Raw genomic sequence first — 23,766 nt, 5'->3', positions numbered from 1 at the left:
GCAAAATAACCAATCTGTAATCTGTAGGCTAATGAACAAAAGCCACGTCCTCTCCGTTTTATTTGTGGTCACTGCCATGCACTAAACCGCATGTGTTCGGTCTCTTAGTGAAACAGTGTGCTGCATATTTGGACAAATATAGATTTAGCTGCCGAGTGATAGACAGCGCGGATCGTCACGGCAACCCAGCGCGCGTCGCTCTGTGCTTCAGATGCGCAGTCGAGACTTGCCTCAAACCCCTTCGCTTTTACCCCAATCTAGAATTACACATCTCTGTCACATCGCATGTTGGGTGGTTCACGCTCTCTTATCACGTCGGCGCGCTGTTCATCTTGCCAAACAGCGTGCATATTTGGACAAATATAGTTTTATCACGTTTGCATAATATTTCGTCATGCAGAATAACATTTATTTTCATTTCTCACTGAATTATGCTGGTTTGAACTTTGAAGAGCTGAATGATTTGCGATCTCTGCTGCACGCCACTCATAGCTCTCTCATTCGCTGTACTCATCCCTCATTTAATCTCACTGTGGTAGCCTAAACTATGCCAACGTTACCCAAGAACATGTCTCAGAACCGCTGTAACTGCTGCTATTGGGATCGCTAATCTTAATGCACCTACTGACACTCCCCTATTTATGCAAACCATTCCCTCTTTCCACACAATACCATCCCACCTTTTCACAGTCGACCACTCCCCTTTTAACAAGCCTTTTCAAATCGAAGGTGTGAAAAAACACCGCTGCAGCAGGGGGGTTTCATGACCCTTTAAGCTTTTCTCTGAGAAAAGAACAAAGAACGGCACTGAAGTCATTCTTAAAAAGGGAAGATGTCTTCTGAGTTTTGCTGACCGGATACGGCGAATGTTTAATCTATCTACAAGCTCTGTTTCACCTTCGTTGCTCTGGTTGGTGGTAGCGCTATCCTATCGCGTGCAAAGGGAGTTTGAAAGACAACCGTTTATCCCGCCCCTCGGATTGAGACCTGTCAATGGTGAGTTTCCAGACCAAATATCTTGATGGGGGTCTGGCTTGTCAGGCTAAGCAGTCCCCACAATGTAAATGGATATATAAACATACTAAATTATGTTTTTCTTGAAAATGTAAAAATGCAGAATGTTTCCTGTGATGAGTGGTTTTAGGGGCAGGGGCAGTGTAGGGGGATATAATGTACAGTTTGTACAGTGTAAAATCCATTACGCCTATGGAAAGTCCCCACAATTCACAAAAACACAACGTGTGTGTGTGTGTGTGTGTGTGTGTGTTAGAGGATGGATACCCGACCCGAGCCCGACGGGTTCCGACGGTACCCGACGGGTCGGGCCGGGTTCAGACAGATATTTAGAAATGACGTTCGGGTTCGGGTCGGGCTCGGTCACGTCAGCGCGATAAGGCATTGAACCTTTTAAATTTAAAACTGCTTATTATGCAAGTAGCCAATGGGTCTGTTTAACTTTATGCAATGGTTTGTTTTTGTGATTAAAATACATGCATAATATTACCCTAACATCCGTCTTCCTGCATGCGGAAATTTCTTAATGTCGCCGTGACAACAACGAGCAACACGTGCGTGCATATTGCCCGCGGCATCCCTGTCATTCCAGTGAGCGCAACTTCAGCGCTGCTGGCAGCAGGACAGCCTTGAAGCCATCCACAGTTGATGCAATCCTTTTTCTGCACAAAACCTTGATTAGCCTAAACTTTGATGGATAGATTATGTAATAGATCCCATGTTGCAGTTTAGGAAACATACAGTTTGAGAAAATTGGTAAGATGACTTTCATTTCAATAAGCATTTCAATTGTGTTACGTTAATGTTTTGTTCTGTTAGCGTGGGCCATTTTTAGCAGACCTTTGTTCATTTAATTTCAGTTGGCTATTTGATTGGGCTCTGTGTAACGTTTGATGCCCCGTGTGCGCGCTGATGCGCTCGTCTGTAAACATTTCAGAATGCCTACAGCTGCTTAATAAAAGCGGGCTTTCCACACAAACAAACGTACGTGTCATTAGTATATGAGGGGAAAAAATTGATTTTAACTGTCGGGCTCGGGTCGGGCTCGGACATAAATATTTGAATGCCTGTCGGGCTCGGGTCGGGTTCGGTTACTGCTCTGTCGGACGCGGGTCGAGCTCGGACAGAAAAATGCGGCCCGATCCGCACTCTAGTGTGTGTGTGTGTGTGTGTGTAAAATAAAAGACTACCTGTAGGGTCCTGCTTGGTGATGAAGGACTCCGTACTGACAGGGATTTGAGGTGGACGGGGCATTCGGCATGCTATACAAATCAAACAGCTCTGCAGGTCTGTGGACAAAATCGACATGGTCTGAACAACGTGATCCTATATGTAACATTTTTTAAATACATCTGTACAGAACATAATTAAACATTATTAAATAAGAAAAATGCAAATTAGAAGGATTTTCATTAATGGACTCAGACATTTGTACCCTAAAATAAAATAAAAAACCTGATTTCAGATTTGAACACTGGAATGTCAATGACAGCTTCATCAGACTCCCTGCCCTAAGCTAAATATTTATACGGGTATGACTTTATGAGTGTGTGTGTGGTCTCACCCTCACCCTCCTCCTGCACCGCTCTGGGCTGAGACACCGTGAAGCACTGCATGAGCTCATACTGTTGTCGGGCCTCCTGATTCTCTGCGTCCACCTCGTCTGGAGGCCTTTTCAGCAACCTGCAGTTAAAAGTGTGGCTGTTCCTCCGGCCTTGCTCCTGAGGCCATGGCACACCGTTTACTGAAAACACACACAGATGTGCAAGGTAAGTTAAGTGCGAGATAAAGACCACCACTGGAGTGTAACGGAGTTCTGAAATGAAAGAGGTTGACCTCTAATGTTTGTGCTAGTATTTACAGTGAATGATTAACAAAGAGCTCTAACTGCCTTTTGTCTTTCAACAACCAGTAAAAAATAAACTGAATTCAAAATGTATCCTAAACATTTTCCATATCTAAAAGTTAGGGGTGACTGAAATGCAACTTTATGCCCAACAGCCAGCCAGTATGGAGAGGTTCTTGGAACTCCAAGGATTACTGTTTGCTGCTCAACAGTGGCTTTTTTAATAGATGCCATTTTAATACAGTACATTTGTTTGACAGAAACTTTCTTTAAAAACACTTTATCTAACAAGTTATTCTGTGCATAAATCACTCACAAATCTTTTGATAGTTCAATAATCAGTTTTTGCACAATATTAGTTGTTTTCACGCCTTTTGCAAGACATTGCACCACTTCATGTTTTTAATCTTCAGAAAGATCTTCCTCCCCTATTGCATGAGAACTGTGACTTGTTTAATAATGTGGAACAACCTCTTTAAGTACGCTTTCCGGTTACACTTTATTATAAGTTGATGTAGTTACACTGTACTTGCACAAATAAGTACTAAGTAATATTAGTTAACTACATGTACTTACTATAGATTTACGTTTAGGTTTTGGTTTAGGTTAGTTATTTGTAATTACGCATAATTTACTGCTATTACTATAGCAACCTGTATGAGCTTGATACAAGTAATCTAAAAATATATGAGGAAAAAAACAAAAACACTTTCTTTGAAAAACTAAAAGTCTCAACATTTCTTATAGTAAAATCCTACTGTCACTTAGATAATAATTTTGAACACAATGTGTATATAATATGATACATATGCCAATATTGACGACTTAAAGCTGTTACTGATGTTTACAGTGTAATATTGGACCGGAAGGGTAAAACTGATGGTTATTTTCTGCAGTTAAGACTTGTTAGATCTAGCATTCTGCCAGATTTGAATCAGAGACAGATAAAGTATTGCTGCATAAGATTACATTTATTTTAATTAATTAATTAATTATTTATGGCATTTATTTGAATTAATTATCAATCTATTGATCGAGAGAGAGAGAGAGAGAGAGAGAGAGAGAGAGAGAGAGAGAGAGAGAGAGATTTCTACTGTTTGTAAAAATTATGTCTCACAGAAAGTTTTAAAAACACTGATTTAATTACTGATTTTATTACTGATTTGTTCTGATAATCTGTTTGTGTTCAACCTACCAAGTGCATACATTTTCGACACCATTGGTTCTTTCGGCACTGTTGAAAAACGTTCTCATGACATCCCTAATATATGCGTTTTATTTTTATATACATCATAAACAGATCATTGTTCGAGTGAGTCTGGAACTCAAGCTTTCTGGCACATGATAACATTTGTGAAGTGGCAAAATCCCGGGTGAAATTGACACTACTGCCTTCAGTTCACGCTGCATTTTATTATTGCGCAAGCGTTATCATGCGACAGGAAGCTTAAGTTCCAGACTCTTGTTTGTCTGGGAACATGTATTACAGGTAATAATGCTGTAAATAATGTTCAGTTTCTTGCAAAGAAAAAACGGTTTTACTTCATAAGAATTTTGTAGTGTATGTTTATTTTGTAATTGAGAGTAAAGTGTGCAGCAAATATTGAAATATTCTTCTAAGCACTGCTCTTAGAGGAGTGTTGGCGGGGGCTAGCAATATACCTCTAGTGAGGTATTTCAAACATTTTTTCTTTTTTCTTTTTTTACACCTATGTGAAGAACAAAAAAGAACTTCACTGTGAATATTTTGGGGCATTTATCTATCATTCTGCTCATACTGTTTCCGTCCTCACGAGAGACTCACCAAGGCTCTTGGGTAGCAGGTTGCGCACAAACTCGTTGTGATCTCCCACATGAAGGATGCTGTAGACGCTGGAGGTCATCAGCTCTTCCTGGCTATAACCCAGATAACCGGTGACATTTTCAGACACAAACACAACGCGCCCCTCGCGGTTCACAACGAAAAAGAAGCCATCCAGGGCCTTGTGAAATGGGCACAGAACAGAGATAGAAGACAAAAATAAGATGTTTGTTGCACAAACCATTTCCAACTTTATAGTAATTGGGCCAGGCTCACATGAGGACAGGTCTACGGAAATGCTCTAACATCATACAACCTTGACTTCAGTGTTTTCTACAGAAAAAGTCCAACATACCTCCAAGAGGAGTGGCCCAAGGGCTTCCTTCTCCACCATGCCCTGACTGCTGGACGAAATGTCACTCTTTTGCACCTCATCATCTGGAGACATCAGAGCCGCTTTCTCTGAGGACACACAAAGAAATTGATACCAAGTGATACCAAAGTATTCTAACTATGAGTGCATGGATATATAAAACCATTCAGTTTTTAATTTTATAAAGAAATACTTTTATTCAGATAGGATGCAGTAAACTGATCAAATGTGACAGTAAAGACATTTCAAATAAATGCCGTTGTGAGCTTTCTACTCATTAAAGAATCTTGAAAAAATGTATCAAGGTTTCTACAAAAATAATAAATGGCACAATTGTTGAATCTTGAAAAAGAATGCATCACAGTTATATTAATATAAAAAATATGAAGCAGTACAACTGCTTTCAACATTGATAAGAAATTGATGTACCAAATCAGCATAAAATAATGCATTCTAAATGATCAATTTAGATCTAAATGATTTACGCTTTGGCATAAAATAGAAAGCAACCCATATATAAATATAGTCATCACTATATAGTCATATATAGTCAAACACCCATATAAATATTTAAATTTTCAAAAATAATAAAACATTTAACTCAATTACTCTATTTTTGATTCAAAGTAAAGACTTAGTTCTTAAAAAAACCTTAAACTTAAAAATCTAAACTTTTGAGTGGTAGTTTGGATTTATATGCACTTCCTGTTGGTACAGTGAAATGCACACAATACTGTTTTGGCCTCGAATTTTTGTTTCTGGTTTGAGACCAGCAGGTTTTAGTTTGCGGTGTATATAATCATAATCCACACCCTCCAAACAAAACATACGCATCCCTATCCATCCTAGCTTTCTCTTATGTGTTAGCGCTTTTTATTCAACGTGCATCATTTCACTATTGTCCTCCTTCCTCTGCTGGACTGGGTGGATGAAAGCTATGCAGCGGAAGCTTCTCTCAGACTAATGCGAGCAAAGTGATACTTTTGGACGGGAGCCAGCAGCAGTAAGTGCAGCGAGCACTCTTGAGAAACGCTTGAGACCAAAGAGTCACAATACGGTCACTCCTGTCCCAGTTAGACTCAAAGAGCTGATATAAAGTGTCAATAATTATTCTGCGGCCAAACTACTTAACCTTCTTTCTCCTCTCGAGATCAAAGCTTCTGAAGGGCCGTATGAGAACATGACTCGGTCCAGCAGCTGGAGAGAAGAGAGGACGAGACTGTTTGTTTTGGGCTGCATTCTAAGTGAAGACTTCTTGAAGGAAAGGCTAAATTTAGATCAGAGCTCGAGCTCCGTATTTACACACATAATAGCAATGTAGCTCTCGCCGAGCAGCTTCTGCCGAGCGACGACATCAATCTGGTTTGTTTCGTTCTGAACTCTGGAACGCAAGAGTTTAAAAAGTCAGTGTGGTGGGAGAGGAGCAGAAGTTTTGTGCAGTTGGACAAAAGTTCGGCCATTACGTTGCAACTGAGAAGTGACGTAATGTAATTTAGTCATTGTCCATGTTTTGACGTGGCGGTGTGATTGGCCTTAGCATGAACGACACTCAAATCTTTCGGCTTGTTGAGAAGAGGTGTGCTACAGATTTTCTAAGTAATAAGATTTCTCACATGGTGGACAATAAAACAATAAAAAAAAACCTGTTACATTAGTAACATTTCAGTGAAATTTTGTGTCCAAAAAAGGTCCATTGTGTATTGTCAATAGTGTAGAGATGAACGAAGAAAAGCACACACAGAAGGATGCGTTTACACTTGGCATTAAATGTAACCTGTATCCAGATGTTGCTCACATACACATTGAAAAGACAAGTGTAAACGCCCTTCTGATCAAAATGTTATTAGCGTGTCCTGGTCCAGAGGTAGTCGAGGATAGCCCAGAAATCTAGACGCACCCTAGCGGCAGCAAATATAATTTGCCGGGAGCATGGTCTAGCATCTCTTAATAGACTTCTGAGCTGGAAAAACCAAACTCTGGTCAGGCCAATCACATCGTGTATAGAGTCGGTGGGCGGGTTTAACAATGACGGCAATGAGTTGCATGCTACTTGTAAACAAAGGCAGTTTTTCGAATCAGCTTTGCCCGCAACTTTGGAAGACTTGGAGTTAAGCTGTTCTTTGAGAAAAGAACAAAGAACAGCACTGAAATCATTCTTAAAGGGTTAGTTCACCCAAAAATGAAAATTATTTAATGAATTACTCACCCTCAATTCGTTGGACAAAAATATCTTCGTGTTCTGAAGATCAACGAAGGTCTTACGGGTGACCTTCGTTGATCTTCAGAACACAAATGAAGATATTTTTGTTGAAAGCTGATGGCTGAGAAAGGCTTCAGAAAGGCCTCCATTGGCATTCAGTACATTCCCACTCAAAAGACCCATAAAGGCACTAAAAACATCGATACAAAGTCCATCTCGCACACAAAAATCTAAATAACGACTTTATCCACCACGTTATTGACGTGAACTCAACGCATGCACGAGAATATGACGCAGATCCGCCGTTCAGATACATGACCTGGAAGAGGAGGAGGAGCGCCGCTATCGTGTGAGTTCAAGTCCGAGACCTACACGAAAGACAATAACTTGGCGGATAAAGTCATTATTTAGATTTTTTTCACGCACAACTATTTTCATCGCATTGTAACATTTTTGTACAGCCACTGTAGTGAGATGGACTTTGTATCGATGTTTTTAGTGCCTTTATGGGTCTTGTGAGTGGGACTGTACTGAATGCCAATGGAGGCCTTTCTGAAGCCTTTCTCAGCCATCAGCTTTCAACAAAAATATCTTCATTTGTGTTTTGAAGATGAATGAAGGTCTTACGGGTGTCCAACAACATGAGGGTGAGTAATTAATTAAATAATTGTCATTTTTGGGTGAACTAACCCTTTAAGAAGGGAAGACGTGTTCTGACTTTTGCCAAACAGATACGGCGAAAATGTAATTCTATCAACTCGCTTCACTTCACGTTGCTCTGGTTGGTTGTAGCGCTATCCAATTGCATGCAGAGGGAGTTTGAAAGACAACCGTTTATCCCGCCCCTCGGATTGAGACCTGTCAATGGTGAGTTTCCAGACCAAACATCTTGATGCTAAGTTGAGGATGCATTATGATCGGATCTCATTTTAATGTAAATGCAGCCATGGTATCTTTAAAACTGTTTATTTAGACCCACATGATACAGTACGTGTTTAATTGTGCAACATTATCTGAAAGAGGCAATTGCCTGTACAACCAAAGATATGAGATCTTAATGAAGAGCTGCACTCTGCTTTGCCAGAGGAATAACTAGAATACACTTTGTAATTGTTAATGTTTTAAATGTTGTATGTTTTTTGTTTCAGAATGTTTATTAATCTCTCATTTCTGTCAATATCGTCATTTCATGCTATAACCTAAAAATTATGATGTGACGTATTTTACATGATTATATGTTATTTTTGTATGATAAACTCTGGAAGTAGCCCTTCATTTAAACAACTTAATTTGATCTAAGACTGGAGATTGCATCCGAAAGTAAAGTAAGTGAGTGAAAGCAATGGGACATCAAACTGGTGTTGTATAGCCTTGTTTAGTTCTAATTAAATAATGCTCTTTAATGTGATTGTGTTCTTTTATTTCGTTAATACAAATGCGTTCAGATTCTGCCTTTTTCTACGTATTTCTATGTACCAGCAGCCATATCACCCTGTAGCCCAAGACTGGTTTCCCACTGAAGCTAAGCAGGGCTGAGCCTAGTCAGTACCTGAATGGGAGACCAACTGGGAAAACCAGGTGTCTGCTGGTAGAGGTGTTAGTAAGGCCACCAGGGGGCACTCACCCTGTGGTCTGTGTGGGTCCTAACACCCCAGTATACTGATGGGGACACTATACTGATAAAAGAGCACCATCCTTCGGATGAGACGTTAAAACGAGGTCCTGACTCTCTGTGGTCAATATAAATTCCAGGATGTCCTTCGATAAAGAGTAGGGGTGTAACCCCAACATCCTGGCCAAATTTGCCCATTGGCCCCTGTCCATCATGGCCTCCTAATCATCCCCCTCTCCTGATTGGCTTCATCACTCTGTCTCCTCTCCACCAATCAGCTGGTGTGTGGTGAGCGTTCTTGCGCAATATGGCTGCCGTCGCATCATCCAGGTCGATGCTGCACATTGGTGGTGGTTTGAGAAGATGAAAAGCGCTATATAAATCGAACAAATTATTATTATTATTTACACATAGCCTACAGTACAACTGCTTGTGCGCTCCTTTCAATTATGAAATGCGACGGAATAATGACTATCTTCATCATACAACATTAATGTTGGGGAACTTAAATTGGCAGATTAAGTACTCTAGATTGGTTGTACTTTTGTTGAATAAATCACAAAAATGTTGTGCTGTGTGCACTGCCATTGATATACACAAACGTGAATGTTGCTTTATGCTATGAAGCCATTTGAAACATCTGCCTTTTAAACGCGGCACAGGCCGAATTTAAATATTTAAAATATTAAATGTTACCACAACTTTATATTTGAAGTAGGGATACAAGTCAAAGTCCTGAAGATCACAGAAACTTTGGGTTGTGCTCTTCTGACTTGGAGCGACCACCTAGAATACCGTAGCAGGCCTATAATAACACACAGCAACATGCTAAAAAAAAAAAAACACCTTAGAAACCACATACCAAAAATCAACAATCGCCTGCAACACCGTAACATCAGGGCACCAATAAAAGAATTGCGATACTAGACTAGATTTTCTCAAAGGATTCTGGATCAACAACAAAAAAAAGTTGCATTTAACGGATGTTGCATCGCACAAAAAGGCTTGTTTTAATCTACATCATCTTAAAACCAATCAATGTTCTGCGTTTAATGTATTCAAATAAAAAAACTAAATTGTGAGGTGTGTAAAGAGTCTCCTCCTCCTAAATATATCCTGTCAATTTAAATAAGTGGCAAAGTGAACAAATTTCTATCATTATGCACAGTCCTTAAAATGAGCTGAATAATACTAAAGTAATTTCACCCAGGCATTCAACTACAGAGCCATCCAGCAAAGCTAATGGCTGCCGGTTTTTATGACCTTTGCCATGCGAATTGTGCTCTGACTTAATTTCTCAGGTTTCAAATTGAATCAGATTTTGATTTTTTTCAAGTGCATTTGCTGAGGGGCTGGAATGTTAATGAAGTGCGCTCTGCTGTATGAGAACATGGCTGAAATGCGAAAAATGTCTTTGATGTACCCTTCATCCAACTAAAAGTGACATTTGGTCCTAGTGTCCTCGTTCATATCATCTGGAAAACGCATTGATAATGTCCAAATATTTCCATAGCCACACATACACAGGATCGATCTGAAGTAGCCTCAAAACTGTTGAAATTGTATATATTTCCATGACAGATCAGAAGAATTTACTGAGGTTCTGAATTGACTGAATTTATGCTTAATGTGTAGATCCTTGATGACCAGAACTGGGTATTTATGTCATGGTGACGGAATAAATCATAATGTAGTTATTTTTTTGCAGGAAAAAAATCAATGGAAATAGGGTCTTTAACACACATTACTACTACCATCACCCCATCCACTTAACGTTTAGGTAAAGTAAGACCTGTCACAAAATATTTACCATGGTACAAACAGACACACTGCATGGTGTCCCATGTCATGCTTAAAGTGTCAAAAGGTGACATTTCAGATAAACACATTTTTAAGGTTGATGATGGAACACCTCTGAAAGGTTAAGCTCAAGAGGTGAAAGTGTGTTCTTGTCTGACAACATTAACACCCCCCTAAGCCAGGGATTGGAGAGGAGGGGCGGCAAGTTCCTGTTTCTCTTTCTCGCAGGAAGAGAGGGGAAGCTGAGGTCTACGAGAGGCCCTCTCTTGCACAAGGTCAGGGGGCAGGGCAGCATCGCCATTGGCTGCTCTCTCGCACGCCCCTGCGGCCCCCCTTTCCCTTGGGCTGAGAGCTCTGAATGAAAACAGAGAGGGCCAGCGCTCTGGGTGACGAACTGTAGAACTAGAGCAAGCGCGTGAGTGAGATGACCCTATTGAAGGATGACGAGCACAAAAAAAACATGGTTGTTAAAGTGAACCACATCAGCTTTTAAACAGTATTCTATGCAAAAGCCCAAGTGTCAGTCCAGAGTGGAATTAATACTGAATACCTGATGTTTGGGCTATGCGTTATATGGAATATTCACCAAATAAATAACTTTTTAGGTGATATTAAATTAACCAATATCATGAATATTCAAATAAAGGAGACATTAAAGTGTGACAACAGGTTTGCTTCTCATTACAAATCAACCTGAAATGCATGAAACCTTGGCATGCTGTGCACAAAAAGGTTGGAAATTATGCTAATGTGAAAAAGGAAAAGTGCCATATCACCTTGCCCTATCACAGGTGGTCACACATCTACATTTATAGTCATAGAAACGGTTTACACCTCCTGCTTAAGGTATACATCTTCACCTATGCAACACAATTCAACACATTTCCCACTACTTAAAAAAGCTGATAATAATAACAACGCATTTCCCCTTACAGCGCATATGTGCCAGATATAGCAGAGCGGTTCCAGCAAATATCTGTCAAGTGCCATTTTAAAGGATTATGGTGTATACATTACAGTCCTGCAAAGAAACCAGAGACAGCTTAAAATGTTTGTGCTAGCCAGTGACTGCCCACCTAATATGCAGACCCCCACAACCTTCTGACGTTGATGAATTTTTAGATCTTCGGATAAACATCCTCTCGTGGCCTCTTTGCGAGGCAGTGATATTCACTATTCCAGGGTCTCCTTAGTTAAGCCATACCAACCAAACCCTTTTTAAGGCCTGCAAATCATGAGATGACATGTTTACCGCTGTCAAAATGAAGAATGACCGGGTGCATGTTCAGAATTACTTCCAAGTTTGAGATAACAGGATGATTTGGAGCTAGCTGACATGCTTTGTTCACACTTCAATTCACTTTCAAGTTCTCAAGGTTCCTCTTATTGGGAAATAAAGACGACAACAACCCAAGTCATTTCTTGTCAGTCAGCCCCATGTACTGGCTTAGCCAATTCAATTAATACTACATTGGTTTTGCTTTAAGGTCAACCATAAATCCTTACAATTGAAACGAGTAATGATGATAAGGAAATGAGCTTGGGTCACAAGCACTTTACTCAATTCAAGGTCTCATCGGTAGTTCTTAGAAAATATTTAACCATTGAGAGGACTTTGCATGAAAAAAAAAACTGACTCTTTCTTTGAGAAGTGTTAATATCTATATTTTATATTGCTTTGAAAAGCAAGACAATGGACGTGTGTAATAATAGGACATTAATTGAACTATAACGAGTGATGCAATAAAGATAACAAAAAAATAACTAAATATGTGCTGAAATAATACTGTCAATCTTTCCTTTAGTCCTTTATGACTGCATGCTTTATGTCAATAATAAATGCATATTCCCAGAAAAAAAAAACGTACGTACCAAGTTGACTTAACATAATCTATAGTCTTATAAAGCCAAAATACTTCACTGCAGATCGGTCTCTAAACATAACACAGCTTTGATAAGCTGTGTTTCACATCTAGCTTTGATAAGAGCTAACATCCCCTACTGATTGGTCAATACAGGACAAAGATCCAAAATGTCTGGCTTAAGAAAGAGTCAAGCCAAAATTTGTGATTACACAATGTGATTAACAAAATTACTCAAGTTCCTATGACAATGATAATTTTTTTATTTTTGGTGCTTATTCTCTTCAGTTCAGCCATACATCTTCTATAGGGTTCAGGTCAGGAAACTGGGTTGGTCATGGCAGAGGCGTCATTTTGTGCTCAGGTACAACTTTGTGTGTTGATTTTGATGTTTCTTTTGGATCGTTGTCCTGATGGGAGACCCAACCACGGCCCATGATAAGATTTCTAGCAGAATCCATCAGGTTTTGATTTTTTATCTTTTGGAATGGTCTCTGATTTCTATTCAGGTGTTCTCCAAACTCATCAGGCATTTTAGAAGAAGACTCAGAGCGGTTATCTTTGGAAAAGGATGTTGCAAAAAGTATTTAATAAAAGGGTACCAACAATTGTGGCCAACTTGTTTTTGAGAAAAGCATGTGATTTACTCCCAATTTTCAATTCTTTTACTTTAATAAAAGGTTAGATTTTTGTGAATTTTTAAATGAAAGATCAAAAGGATAAACAATGCAGATTTATTTTTTACAGCCATATTTGATCATATTTACCAGGGGTACCAACAATTTTGTTCACGACTATATATTTATATAGATGGATAGTATAAAGTGCTATGAAAATTTCAGTAATGACTAGTGCTGTCAAATCGATTAAATCACATTCAAAATAAAAGTTTGTGTTTACATAATACATGCATGTATATTTCTGAAAAATGTGTGATATTTAAATATAATATAAATTATCTATATACACAGTATACACATGAAAATATCTCTGAAATAATACGTGAATAAATGTGTATTTACACACACACACACACACACACACACAAATGTTTATTTTAGGTGCGCTAATTCAAAACGTGCTTATTTACGATGAATCAATTTGACAGCACTAGATTTCTTTTTTTTCTTTTTTATTATTGCTTTCTATTTTTATATATTTTAGAATATAATGTATTCCAGCAATTTTCCAGCAATCATTACTCCAGTTTTCAGTGTCATGTGATACTTCAGAAATCATTCTGATATGCTGCTGTTAATGAAACTTTTCTTATTATTAATGTTGAAAACAGGTGTGCTGCTTAATATTTTTATGGAAACTGGGATACAGTTTTTTGATGATAGAATTTTTTGACATACAGAAAAGGGGCAATAGCATTTATTTAACATTTGAATCCTTTGTTACTTTATGAATGTTTTAATGTACTTTCTTTCAAATCAATTGAAAGCATCCTTGTAAAATAAGGTAATAATTTCTTTAAAAACATTACTGAACTCAAACTTTGGAGAGGTATACAGGAAGTCAACATCCCAGCAGACCTTCAAAAAAATGTCTTGGACATAATCTGTGTTCTCATTTTATGGCTTTGTCTGAGAGCTCTGTCCAGTTACTGATTAAAAACAAACCAAAAAGGCAAGCAAATAATCACATCCTCTGGGCCCCCCAAAAATATTTCACTAAAAGCCCTCCGCAACCAATTTAGAAGCTCCTAAAAAAAGGAGTGACGAGAGAACGATGTCGTTCTCACCACTGTGATTTATAGCCAGTCCAAAAACCAGATTAAAACCTTTTGTTGTGTTTCTCGTGTCGGTTTATTTCCCTCATTTATCTTTAAAATGACTAAAGGAACACAAGTTCTAATCAGATTAGGGATGTCAACAAACCAAACATCCTAAGTGCTATATGTACTAACAGGGTTTTTCTTGGGTCAAAAATGTTCCTCACTGGTGGCAGACAAACACAGTCATCCACATACACGGTACAAAGTACCCTACTCATGAGCTATTACTTACAATATATCCAAATAAAAGCAGAAATGGTTTGTAATATTAACTTTTAACTATTATTCAATTTATTCATGGGATAACGTGGGCTGCTCGGTTATGGCAAAAATCCTCATCATGTAGCCAGGCAAAAGGTCCTCAAAACAGTTACAAAAGACAAGTAAACAAGCAGAAATACAATAATTTGTATATTTTTGTCCAACAAAAATGGACAAATAAATAAAAGAGAACAAAAATACAAATTAAATAAACAGTGCTTTAAGTGTTTCAGGACGATACAAACAATGGTATTCAGATACATAATAGCCTACAATGCTTAATGCATGTACAATATGCCCATGAAATAAGGAAGTCATATTTGCTTTATAAGTTATAGTAAAAAAAAAAAAAAAAAAAAAGGGGGGGGGGGGGGGGGTGTAACATATGAATCTTGCCTAGGGTGCCAGAAAGGCTAGAAACGGCCCTGTTGTAAATAGAAACATTTCTTCACAGGAGAGTTTTAAAGCTGACGAAAATCAGAAGGTACCAGTACTGCAGAGTAGCACATTGAATATTTTTAATGGAGGAAAAACCCTAACTAAAATGGTTGCAGTCAACTGAACTGTCAAAATCGTCTCCAGTGTCGATTTCCTGTCTGTATGGTGAAGTGAATGGAAATACTTGTACACAGCCTACACACAGCCTCAAAGGAAAAGCACGGACATCCTCTACTCACCCTGCTCGCGCCGCTTGATCTGCTGGATCTGGTCCACGGTGCTCTTTAAGATGTGGCATTTGTCCGGCTTCACGTTCAAGCTAGCAATGTCGCTCATGTTGGCCGATAGCAACTCAGCCAGTTCGTCAATATAGCGGCATTCCAGCTCCCGCCGACGCTTCTCCACACTATAATACACACAAACATGAATTTTTTTTAAACTTTTTTTTTAGCACTTACTTGAAAGAATCTAAGCACTTAAATTCTAAAAGCACTGTACCTTACAATTTAAATGAAAATATTACAATATTTAAAAAAAAAAAAATACATTAATTGTTATCTATTAAAAATACAGTACTAATTTTGGGATCAGTATGATTTAAATAAAATGGATACAAATGTACTTGCATTGTTACAAAAAATATTTATTTAAATATAAGCTGTTCTTTAAACTGTTTTATTCAACAAAGAATCATGAACAATATTTACTATGGTTTCCAAAAAAATATTAAGCAGCACAACTTTTTTTCAACATTGATAATAATAAGAAATGTTTTATGAGCAGCAAATCATCATATTAGAATGTTTTCTGAAAGATCACGTGACACTGAAGACTGGAGTAATGATGATCACAGGAACAGCCCAAATAACATTTTAAAATGTATTCAAATAGAAAGGTTATTTTAAATTATAATATTTCACAATAATACTTTTTTTTTTACTTTTAAATGCTGTCTTTTAAAAAAAGACACAAAAAACTTATATGAAAATAAGTTTCAAATTTGCACATTTAAGTATATTGAAAATGTAAATATACAATATTTGAATATATAATACTTTCTATATAATTAAAATGACTTACAATAATTTATTAATATTAGTATATTAAATTAATCGCATCAAAATAAAAGTCTGCGTTTACATTAATTGTGTGTGTGTGTGTGTGTGCTGGTGTATACGTATGTATATATTACACACATGGATAGATTTAAGAAAAATGTGTCATATTTGTATATAAAATATTTGTATTTATATATAATATAAATTATATCTATCTCTTCTCTATCTCTGTATATACATGCAACATTTCTTAAATATCTACATTTATGTGTGTATACAAATATACATAAGTACATGTAAACACAAAATTTTATTTCGTATGTGATTAATCACTGTGAATCATTTGACAGCCCTGATTTATATATTAAATATATAATTAATATGGGGAGGGGAGATAAATATATAAACAAAAATTAACTATATATGGTTCAAAACAAACAAAATAATACAAAATGATCTCTACTTCTTAGAAAAAACTACTGAAAATGTAAAGAGTCTAATCGGCTCTCCCTTCCTTTGCTGGCACATGAGCAACCAACTGCACTTGGAAGGGAAAAAAATAAACAAAAGAAAAAGCCAGCCTGTTGCTAGTCTATGTTATGATGTTTTTAAGACAAAGCCTTGAAGTGGTAAAGTTTGGCATAGAGACTGAGTGGGCATTCTGCAAGGACTTGGGGTCTGAATAATTCATGATGCTCAGAGAGCACTATGATCACAAACAGCCCCTGAACCCCGTCTTTAGTGGCCTCAGCGTTCCGCCACCTGATAGAGGCAAGGGATTCTGCAGTTAAAAGGAAGAATTCCGGGCCGAGAGGAGACTATAGGTGCACTCAAGGACAAACTGTGGGTGGCCTGGAACCAGAGCGAGGCTAAAACACACACTTTTACACAGATGTATCATTGTAGGGCTAATAAGGGTCGGGCGCATGCAGTCCTTGCACTAGAAGGCATTCTTCAAAGGCTTAAGCTGCACATGGGTTATCAAGCTGAGAAGAGAGACAGAAAGAGAGAAAGGCTGAATAGGAGCGAAAGACAGATGGTCAGGGGCTATGGTGAAGTAATGTTAGATATCAATGGAATGCAAAGGCTTCAGATCTGAGCCCATTTATCATCCAGTCAAAAACAAGAGTGCTATAATTGCAGGCACTGTGCAACTGAAAGCAACAGAAAAGATTGCACAAAAATGCACGGACTCTAAAGACACCGAATAGGGGAGTTTCAGTGGCCAGTGTTTATTCTACAACAATCCCTGCTCTAACACATACTGAGTATAGGACAGCACAAGTGTTCTCAACGTTGATAATAATAAAAAATATTTCTTGAGCATCAAATTGGCATAATACAAGGATTTCTGCAGGATCATGTGACACTGAAGACCAGAGTAATGATGCTGAACATTCAGATTTGCCAAAACAGGAATAAATAAATTACATTGCATTACATTAAATTACAGTTGTTTTAAATTGTAATATTAAATTGTAATATTATTTCACAAGATTACCGTTTTTACTGTATTTTTGATCAAATAAATGAAGCCTTGGTGAGCATTTCCAACTTTTTTTCAAAAATATTTTGCCAATCCAAAAACTTTTAAGGCCGGTAGTGTATATGTAAATTAAAAATGCATATACTTTTTTACTTTAAGATGAATTTAAGAATGAAATGGTGTGACAATGAGTGTATATGGGGATGATTAGGAGGCCATGATGGACAGGGGTCAATGGGAATATTTAGCCAGGATATCGGGATTACACCCCTGCTCTCTCACTCTGACGCCTTAGAAAAGGTGCGATCCTTATATCCACAGAATTGCAGTATTTCAAAATATCTGCCATGGCGAGTATTCACGCAAACATTATCTGTTATGTCTTATGTGAATGTTTGGTTAACCGTTGGGGAAAAACATTTCATGTTAAAAAAACATCTGTGTGGTACAGTAGATCTTAAAGGGCACCTATTATGCCGTTTTATAAAATGTAATATAAGTCTCAGTTTTAATATATATATATATATATATATATATATATATATATATATATATATATATATATATATATATATATTTCCTATAGATATTTGGTTTTAACTTGTGTGTGTCAAATTACCAGAGATTCTAAGGTGTTATGGAAAGGTGATTGTGTTTTGGAACCTTCAGAAATCTTAAGCTTGACTTTTCTCAAAATGTACTTTTCTGACTATATCATTTTCAAATCTGATTCCAACAAATCATAAATCATTTTGTAGGATTTATTTATTTCTTTTATTTTTTGAGAACAACAATAATATTTTTTATTATGATTATAATATTTTGATTATGACTAATTTTGCCTGCACGGATCACATATGAGCTTTTTTGTGTGTATCTCCTTTAAATGCAAATGAGCTACTGCTCCCCACCACATAGGGCAGAGCCTTCACAGCTGAACACCATATTACTGTTTGACCCCCTTTTGCCTTCAGAACTGCCTTAATTCTATGTGGCATTGATTCAACAAAGTGCTGAAAGCATTTTTTAGAAATGTTGGCCCATACTGATAGGATAGCCTCTTGTAATTGATGGAAATTTGTGGGATGCACATCCAGGGCACAAAGCTCCCGTTCCACCACATCCCAAAGATGCTCTATTGGGTTGAGATCTGGTGACTGTGGGGGCCATTTTTGTACAGTGAACTCATTGTCATGTTCAAGAAATCAATTTGAATTTATTCAAGCTTTGTGACATGGTGCATTATCCTGCTGGAAGTAGCTATCAGAGGATGGGTACATGGTGGTCATAAAGGGATGGACATGGTCAATCCCACAATGCTCAGGTAGGCTGTGGCATTTAAACAATGCTCAATTGGCACTAAGGGGCCTAAAGTGTGCCAGAAAACATCCCCATCACCATTACACCACCAGACTGCACAGTGGTAACAAGACAAGATGAATCCATGTTCTCATTCCGTTTACGCCAAATTCTGACTCTATCTGAATGTCTTAACAGAAATCGAGACTCATCAGAGCAGGCAAACATTTTTCCAGTCTTCAACTGTCCAACTTTGGTGAGCGTGTGCAAATTGTAGCCTCTTTTTCCTATTTGTAGTGGAGATGAGAGGTACCCGGTGGGGTCTTGGTTAAGACTTTTTGGTCAAGGTTGTGTGTGTTGCGGCTTCACGAATACATTTCTGCATACCTCGGTTGTAACAAGTGGTTATTTCAGTCAAAGTTGCTCTTCTATCAGCGGGCCATTCTCCTCTGACCTCTAGCATCAACAAGGAATTTTCGCCCACAAGACTGCCACATACTGGATGTTTTTCCCTTTTCACACCATTCTCTGTAAATCCTAGAAATGGTTGTGCACGAAAACCCTAAATGTATTGAAGCAACTGTCATGTGATTGGTTAATTAGATAATTGCATTAATGAGAAATTGAACAGGTGTTCCGCTTTAGGTGAGTGTATGTATATATTATATATATATATATATATATATATATATATATTTATATTTATATATATATATATATATATATATATATATATATTAAATTATTATTATATTTAATATCATAAAACGTTATCCAGAAAAATTAAAATGGAATTAGAAAAACAATAAAATGGCCCTACATATATTTATTTATCAAGCGCTAGGGGAATCAATAAATAAGAATACATTTTAAAAAAACAAGTAAAAATGGTTCATAACAAATAAAATAAAAACATGAATCATATGCATAGTACAAAATCAATTAATTAATGAATGCTAATTTCAATACACAAATCTTAAAGACACTAACAATCAGCTCCCCCTTCCTCCAGCTTGACCAACGGCTGGCTTACGTGTGCGCGAATGGAGGAATTGCTTATCTTTAGTGCTGCTGCTGGGTGAGCGAGTGCATGTACATACGAATGACTTGCAAGTGCGAGCGCATGTTACCATGTGTGTGTGTGTGTGTGTGTGGGAGAAGACAGCAGAGAAAGTAGGTCAGCGGCTTGCCAAGGTTGTGCGCAGGCGCGCTGCATACACAGGTCAGGGCGCTGTGTGGGGTTGCTGTAGAAACAGGCAGTTACATTAGCCCCACCAAGGCCCTATGGAAGAGTATCACTCAGCCTGAAAGACCTGTTCTCCTCAAACCAACCCTGACACAAGGAAACCTTAATTAAAAAAACAAAAAAACACACTGGCCAGCTATGTTACACCTAAAAACAACCCACTGTTGACCTATATCATGACCGATAAAGAGCTGTTGTGTGCACAGGGACTGGGGTTTGATTCCGGCCTGGGCTATGATCGCATTCCCCATCCCAGTTTCCTTTAAAACATTGGCAAAAGCAAACAAAACTTTGAAAAAATAAATAAAAATACTTCCCCGACACACCTTGACGGCATTGTCAGTAGCCTAATTGTATGTCATTGTATTACGTAAATGACATAATTGCTAAGATCTTATCAAATACTCACTAGTAATGTGAACTGAAAGAAAGACTGAAAGTTGATCTCATACTTCACCTGGGACCAGAGGTATCACATGGAGAGCCCTTCCTCTTCCGTGACTCTGGGGTGTTGGGGTCAAGGGCATTTTCCCCTGCAGCACTCATTTTGAGCATATGCACACCTGGAAAACAGGGGAGTCACATGTCAGCCGACAGAGTCAAACTTGAAGGTACCATTCTACTAAACAAACACAAAGCAGGACAATAAAGTGAAGTCATCCAGTGGAGTAAACGAGAAAAGGCCAGTAATGGTTGTTGTTTCTATCGGATACACATATGTTGTTGTATTCACCTTTGATTATATAATCTAGAACTACAAAATAATAGTGGCGAAAGGATGCCAGGCACCACTTTCGACCAACAGGTTCTGGAAAAACAACAAAGATTCAAGCCTGACCAGTTCTGAAATAGGTCCCTTTTAACTGTAAAATGTATGATGGGTACCGTATCTCAAATGAATTGAGCATAACAGTCATATGACTCCATAGCAGGCATGGTCTGAAGTGACAGCTCATTCCTGCTAGCAATACACATAATCAATGGCTCCTTGCAGACGAATCGTAAATCTGCTGTGAAAGGGCTTGCTAATAGAAAGCCTTCTTTGATCTGTGGCGCAGTCCACCCTGCACTACGATCTAACGCTTGCTGTTAGAAAAAAAACGCTGAAATTCCAATTCGCGAAGATACTGCGTGCATATAACCACTATGATGTGACACTGGGAAGAAATCAGCCAAAGACAGCCATTCTGCCACCGAAGACCTTGAATTGGGTTTTGCCGTTTTCTCCAACCATCTCATGGACTTGTTTCTGCTGTTACATATCTCTTTAACTTCTGTACTACTCTAGTTAATCTATTGCTCAGTATGGAGGTAGTGCTAATATTGTTGGCTTGTGTTTTTCCTTTGAAAGTCGCTTTGTAAAATAAAATAAATACAACAAAGAAAAATATTTTTTTTGAACCAACTGCAGTTGCACCAGTGTGATACTACTTTCATTGTGAGAAAAAAAGTATAACTATAATGAAAAATCAGCTTTTTGAAGACGATAGCCCCTTACACACAGTGTTTACTGGTAAATTACCATTAACCGATAATTTGTGAACAGGACAAAAAATACCATTAAAGGTGTCATGACCTGGCTTTTCTATTTTTTTAAACTGTAGGTTAACTAATGACGTGTGTGCTGTTTTTACATTCAAAAACATCATAGTGAAAAAGTAATAGGCTATTTTCTACACTGGTTTTGAGACCGTCTTCTGAACACTGGGTTCTGATGGGCGTGCCGCACTGGAGACTCGGAAGAAAACGGCCATGGCTAGGATTGGAAAAGATTTGCATATTTAATGAACTTCTGCTACCTTGTCAGTTCACGGGAGGGATTGTTTTAAAAGCGGCAAACGGAATAATTATCTGACAGGGCTCTCAAAGCGTATTTATAATAATAATAATAATAATAGATTTTATTTATAATGCACTTTTCATTCCGAAGAATCTCAAAGTGCAACAGGGGGGGGGGGGGGGGGGGGATAACAACAAAAAATGAATAACAAGTAAAAATATAGAATACTACAAACAATCAACCAACACAGAAAACAGAACAGAAACAGAGCTGATGGTGAACAGAAACAGAGCTGATGGTGAACAGAAACAGAGCTGATGGTGGACAGAAAACAGCTGATGGTGGAAGTCTCTGTTAGCTCCGCAGCACACTGTGGTCCACTCCATGTTTCAGATTTCTCCCAGCGGCAGTGTCCCGATGACATCGCCGAGGCACGACAGCTGAAGACCAGATGATGGGTCTTCTTCATGATGATTCAAACGATGGGGATCGCTGCAGCACCATGCAGGAGGCAGAACATTCCTCCGGGCACTTCTGTGGACACACCGGGGCCGGCGCAGATGTCGCTCCACGGTCGCAATGCAGGACGGAACAGCGGTGCAGCCGGCGCAGCCGAGAAGCAGAACATCCCAACATCATGCCGGACGCCGACGACGAGAGCCCGGATGACGCTAGCCCGGTGCAAACTTCAGCCACCATGCAGCTTAAGCCCAAGGGAGACCACCAGTGAGCACCCGCGGCGAAAAATATCAAATGTCCTCCAAACCAGAAACCAACCGCAGCAATTCAAACGTAAACATTAGAGAAGCGGTTGAAAACGGCGAAACGACGAACAACGACCTCTCAGTGGCTGCCAGCAATCAGCAACAGTCCCAATTGTAGCTCTGACTGTTAGACTAGTCACAAACATAAGGAAATAAAATTAAATCTAAATCTAATAGTACATTAACATGATTTGTTGTGGGTGGAGAAGCGGCGAACAGACAACGCCAGCGTCCTCTCCCCCACGTTCTATGTATTTATCAAACAAACACAACGCTTCATCTCTTATCCACCTGTAATTCTTCTTTTTTTTTATTACTTGGCCCGCATGATCAGTGGATAAGCGTGAACCGCACACATAAGCGGGCGTGTGCTCTTCAAATATCAAGTCGAGACAGTGGTGAACATTAACAACGCAGATCAAAAAAAAAGAATGTTATTTCACTATTTAAGATTCGCCTGCCTGTCGACGTGCTTACATTTTGATCTGGAAAACACATAGCCCTGGGATGTTGGGCTTTGCAAGCCCCCTGGCCCATAACTTTACATGACCGATCTGATCTGTTCGGATCCCGAATCGCAATGAACCAACAAATAGGAGATTCTCCAGCCTGTGACAGCATGCTGGTATGCTCAGTTGGACACATTATGTACACATAATCAATATCTGTAACAACGCAGTTTTACTCCCATAAGTGTGTTGCACCATTCCTTTTATATCCAATATAAAAGGCACAGCATTGTGATTTAATCTCAATATGCCTGAAAATATTGTGTCTTGTTTACAAACGATTACCTTGCTCTCATCGGCACGTTTATTGCTCGGAAGCGCGATCAGTTTAGCTTCACGGGTCGGTGGGCGGAGCTACAGAAGCAGCGTACACAGAGGCAACATTTCACCCTTCTAATACTTCATTGATTAAAGAATCTCGTTTTCTGGGCCTGGTGTCTTTAAAAGCTTTTCTTTTACTAAAATAAGTTTTCAGCTCAGAAACTTAAAAGGATATTCTTATATTGTCATGACCTTTTGCTATATCAAAGGCTCAAGAGAAAGTTGATTTCTCAGTTCATAACCCATATAGATCAGCAATTTTTTTGGCATGAGAAGTTTGTCTCTTATGTCTATGTGTGAACCAGAATAAGCACGT

At 38.4% G+C, this 23,766-nt stretch overlaps 1 protein-coding gene across 3 annotated transcripts in view; it reads right to left on the bottom strand.

Annotated features, from left to right (window-relative positions):
- Positions 1–23,766, bottom strand: part of ncoa1 (nuclear receptor coactivator 1) — a 75,110-nt gene that overhangs the window by 18,515 nt on the left and 32,829 nt on the right. For 2 of the 3 annotated variants that reach the window (XM_067417848.1, XM_067417849.1), the window contains 6 exons: positions 20,534–20,639; positions 15,227–15,393; positions 5,017–5,123; positions 4,665–4,842; positions 2,579–2,758; positions 2,205–2,303 (listed from right to left, as the gene is read on the bottom strand). In XM_067417848.1, the coding sequence (XP_067273949.1) occupies positions 2,205–2,303; positions 2,579–2,758; positions 4,665–4,842; positions 5,017–5,123; positions 15,227–15,393; positions 20,534–20,631 (829 nt within the window). In that variant the 5' untranslated portion in view covers positions 20,632–20,639. The remainder of the gene's footprint in view (positions 1–2,204; positions 2,304–2,578; positions 2,759–4,664; positions 4,843–5,016; positions 5,124–15,226; positions 15,394–20,533; positions 20,640–23,766) is intronic. The other variant, XM_067417850.1, reaches the window with a different exon arrangement.

This window comes from Pseudorasbora parva, chromosome 15, assembly GCF_024679245.1.
Source record: "Pseudorasbora parva isolate DD20220531a chromosome 15, ASM2467924v1, whole genome shotgun sequence".
Classification (NCBI taxonomy): domain Eukaryota; kingdom Metazoa; phylum Chordata; class Actinopteri; order Cypriniformes; family Gobionidae; genus Pseudorasbora; species Pseudorasbora parva.
This window is presented reverse-complemented; position numbering and strand designations above follow the sequence as displayed.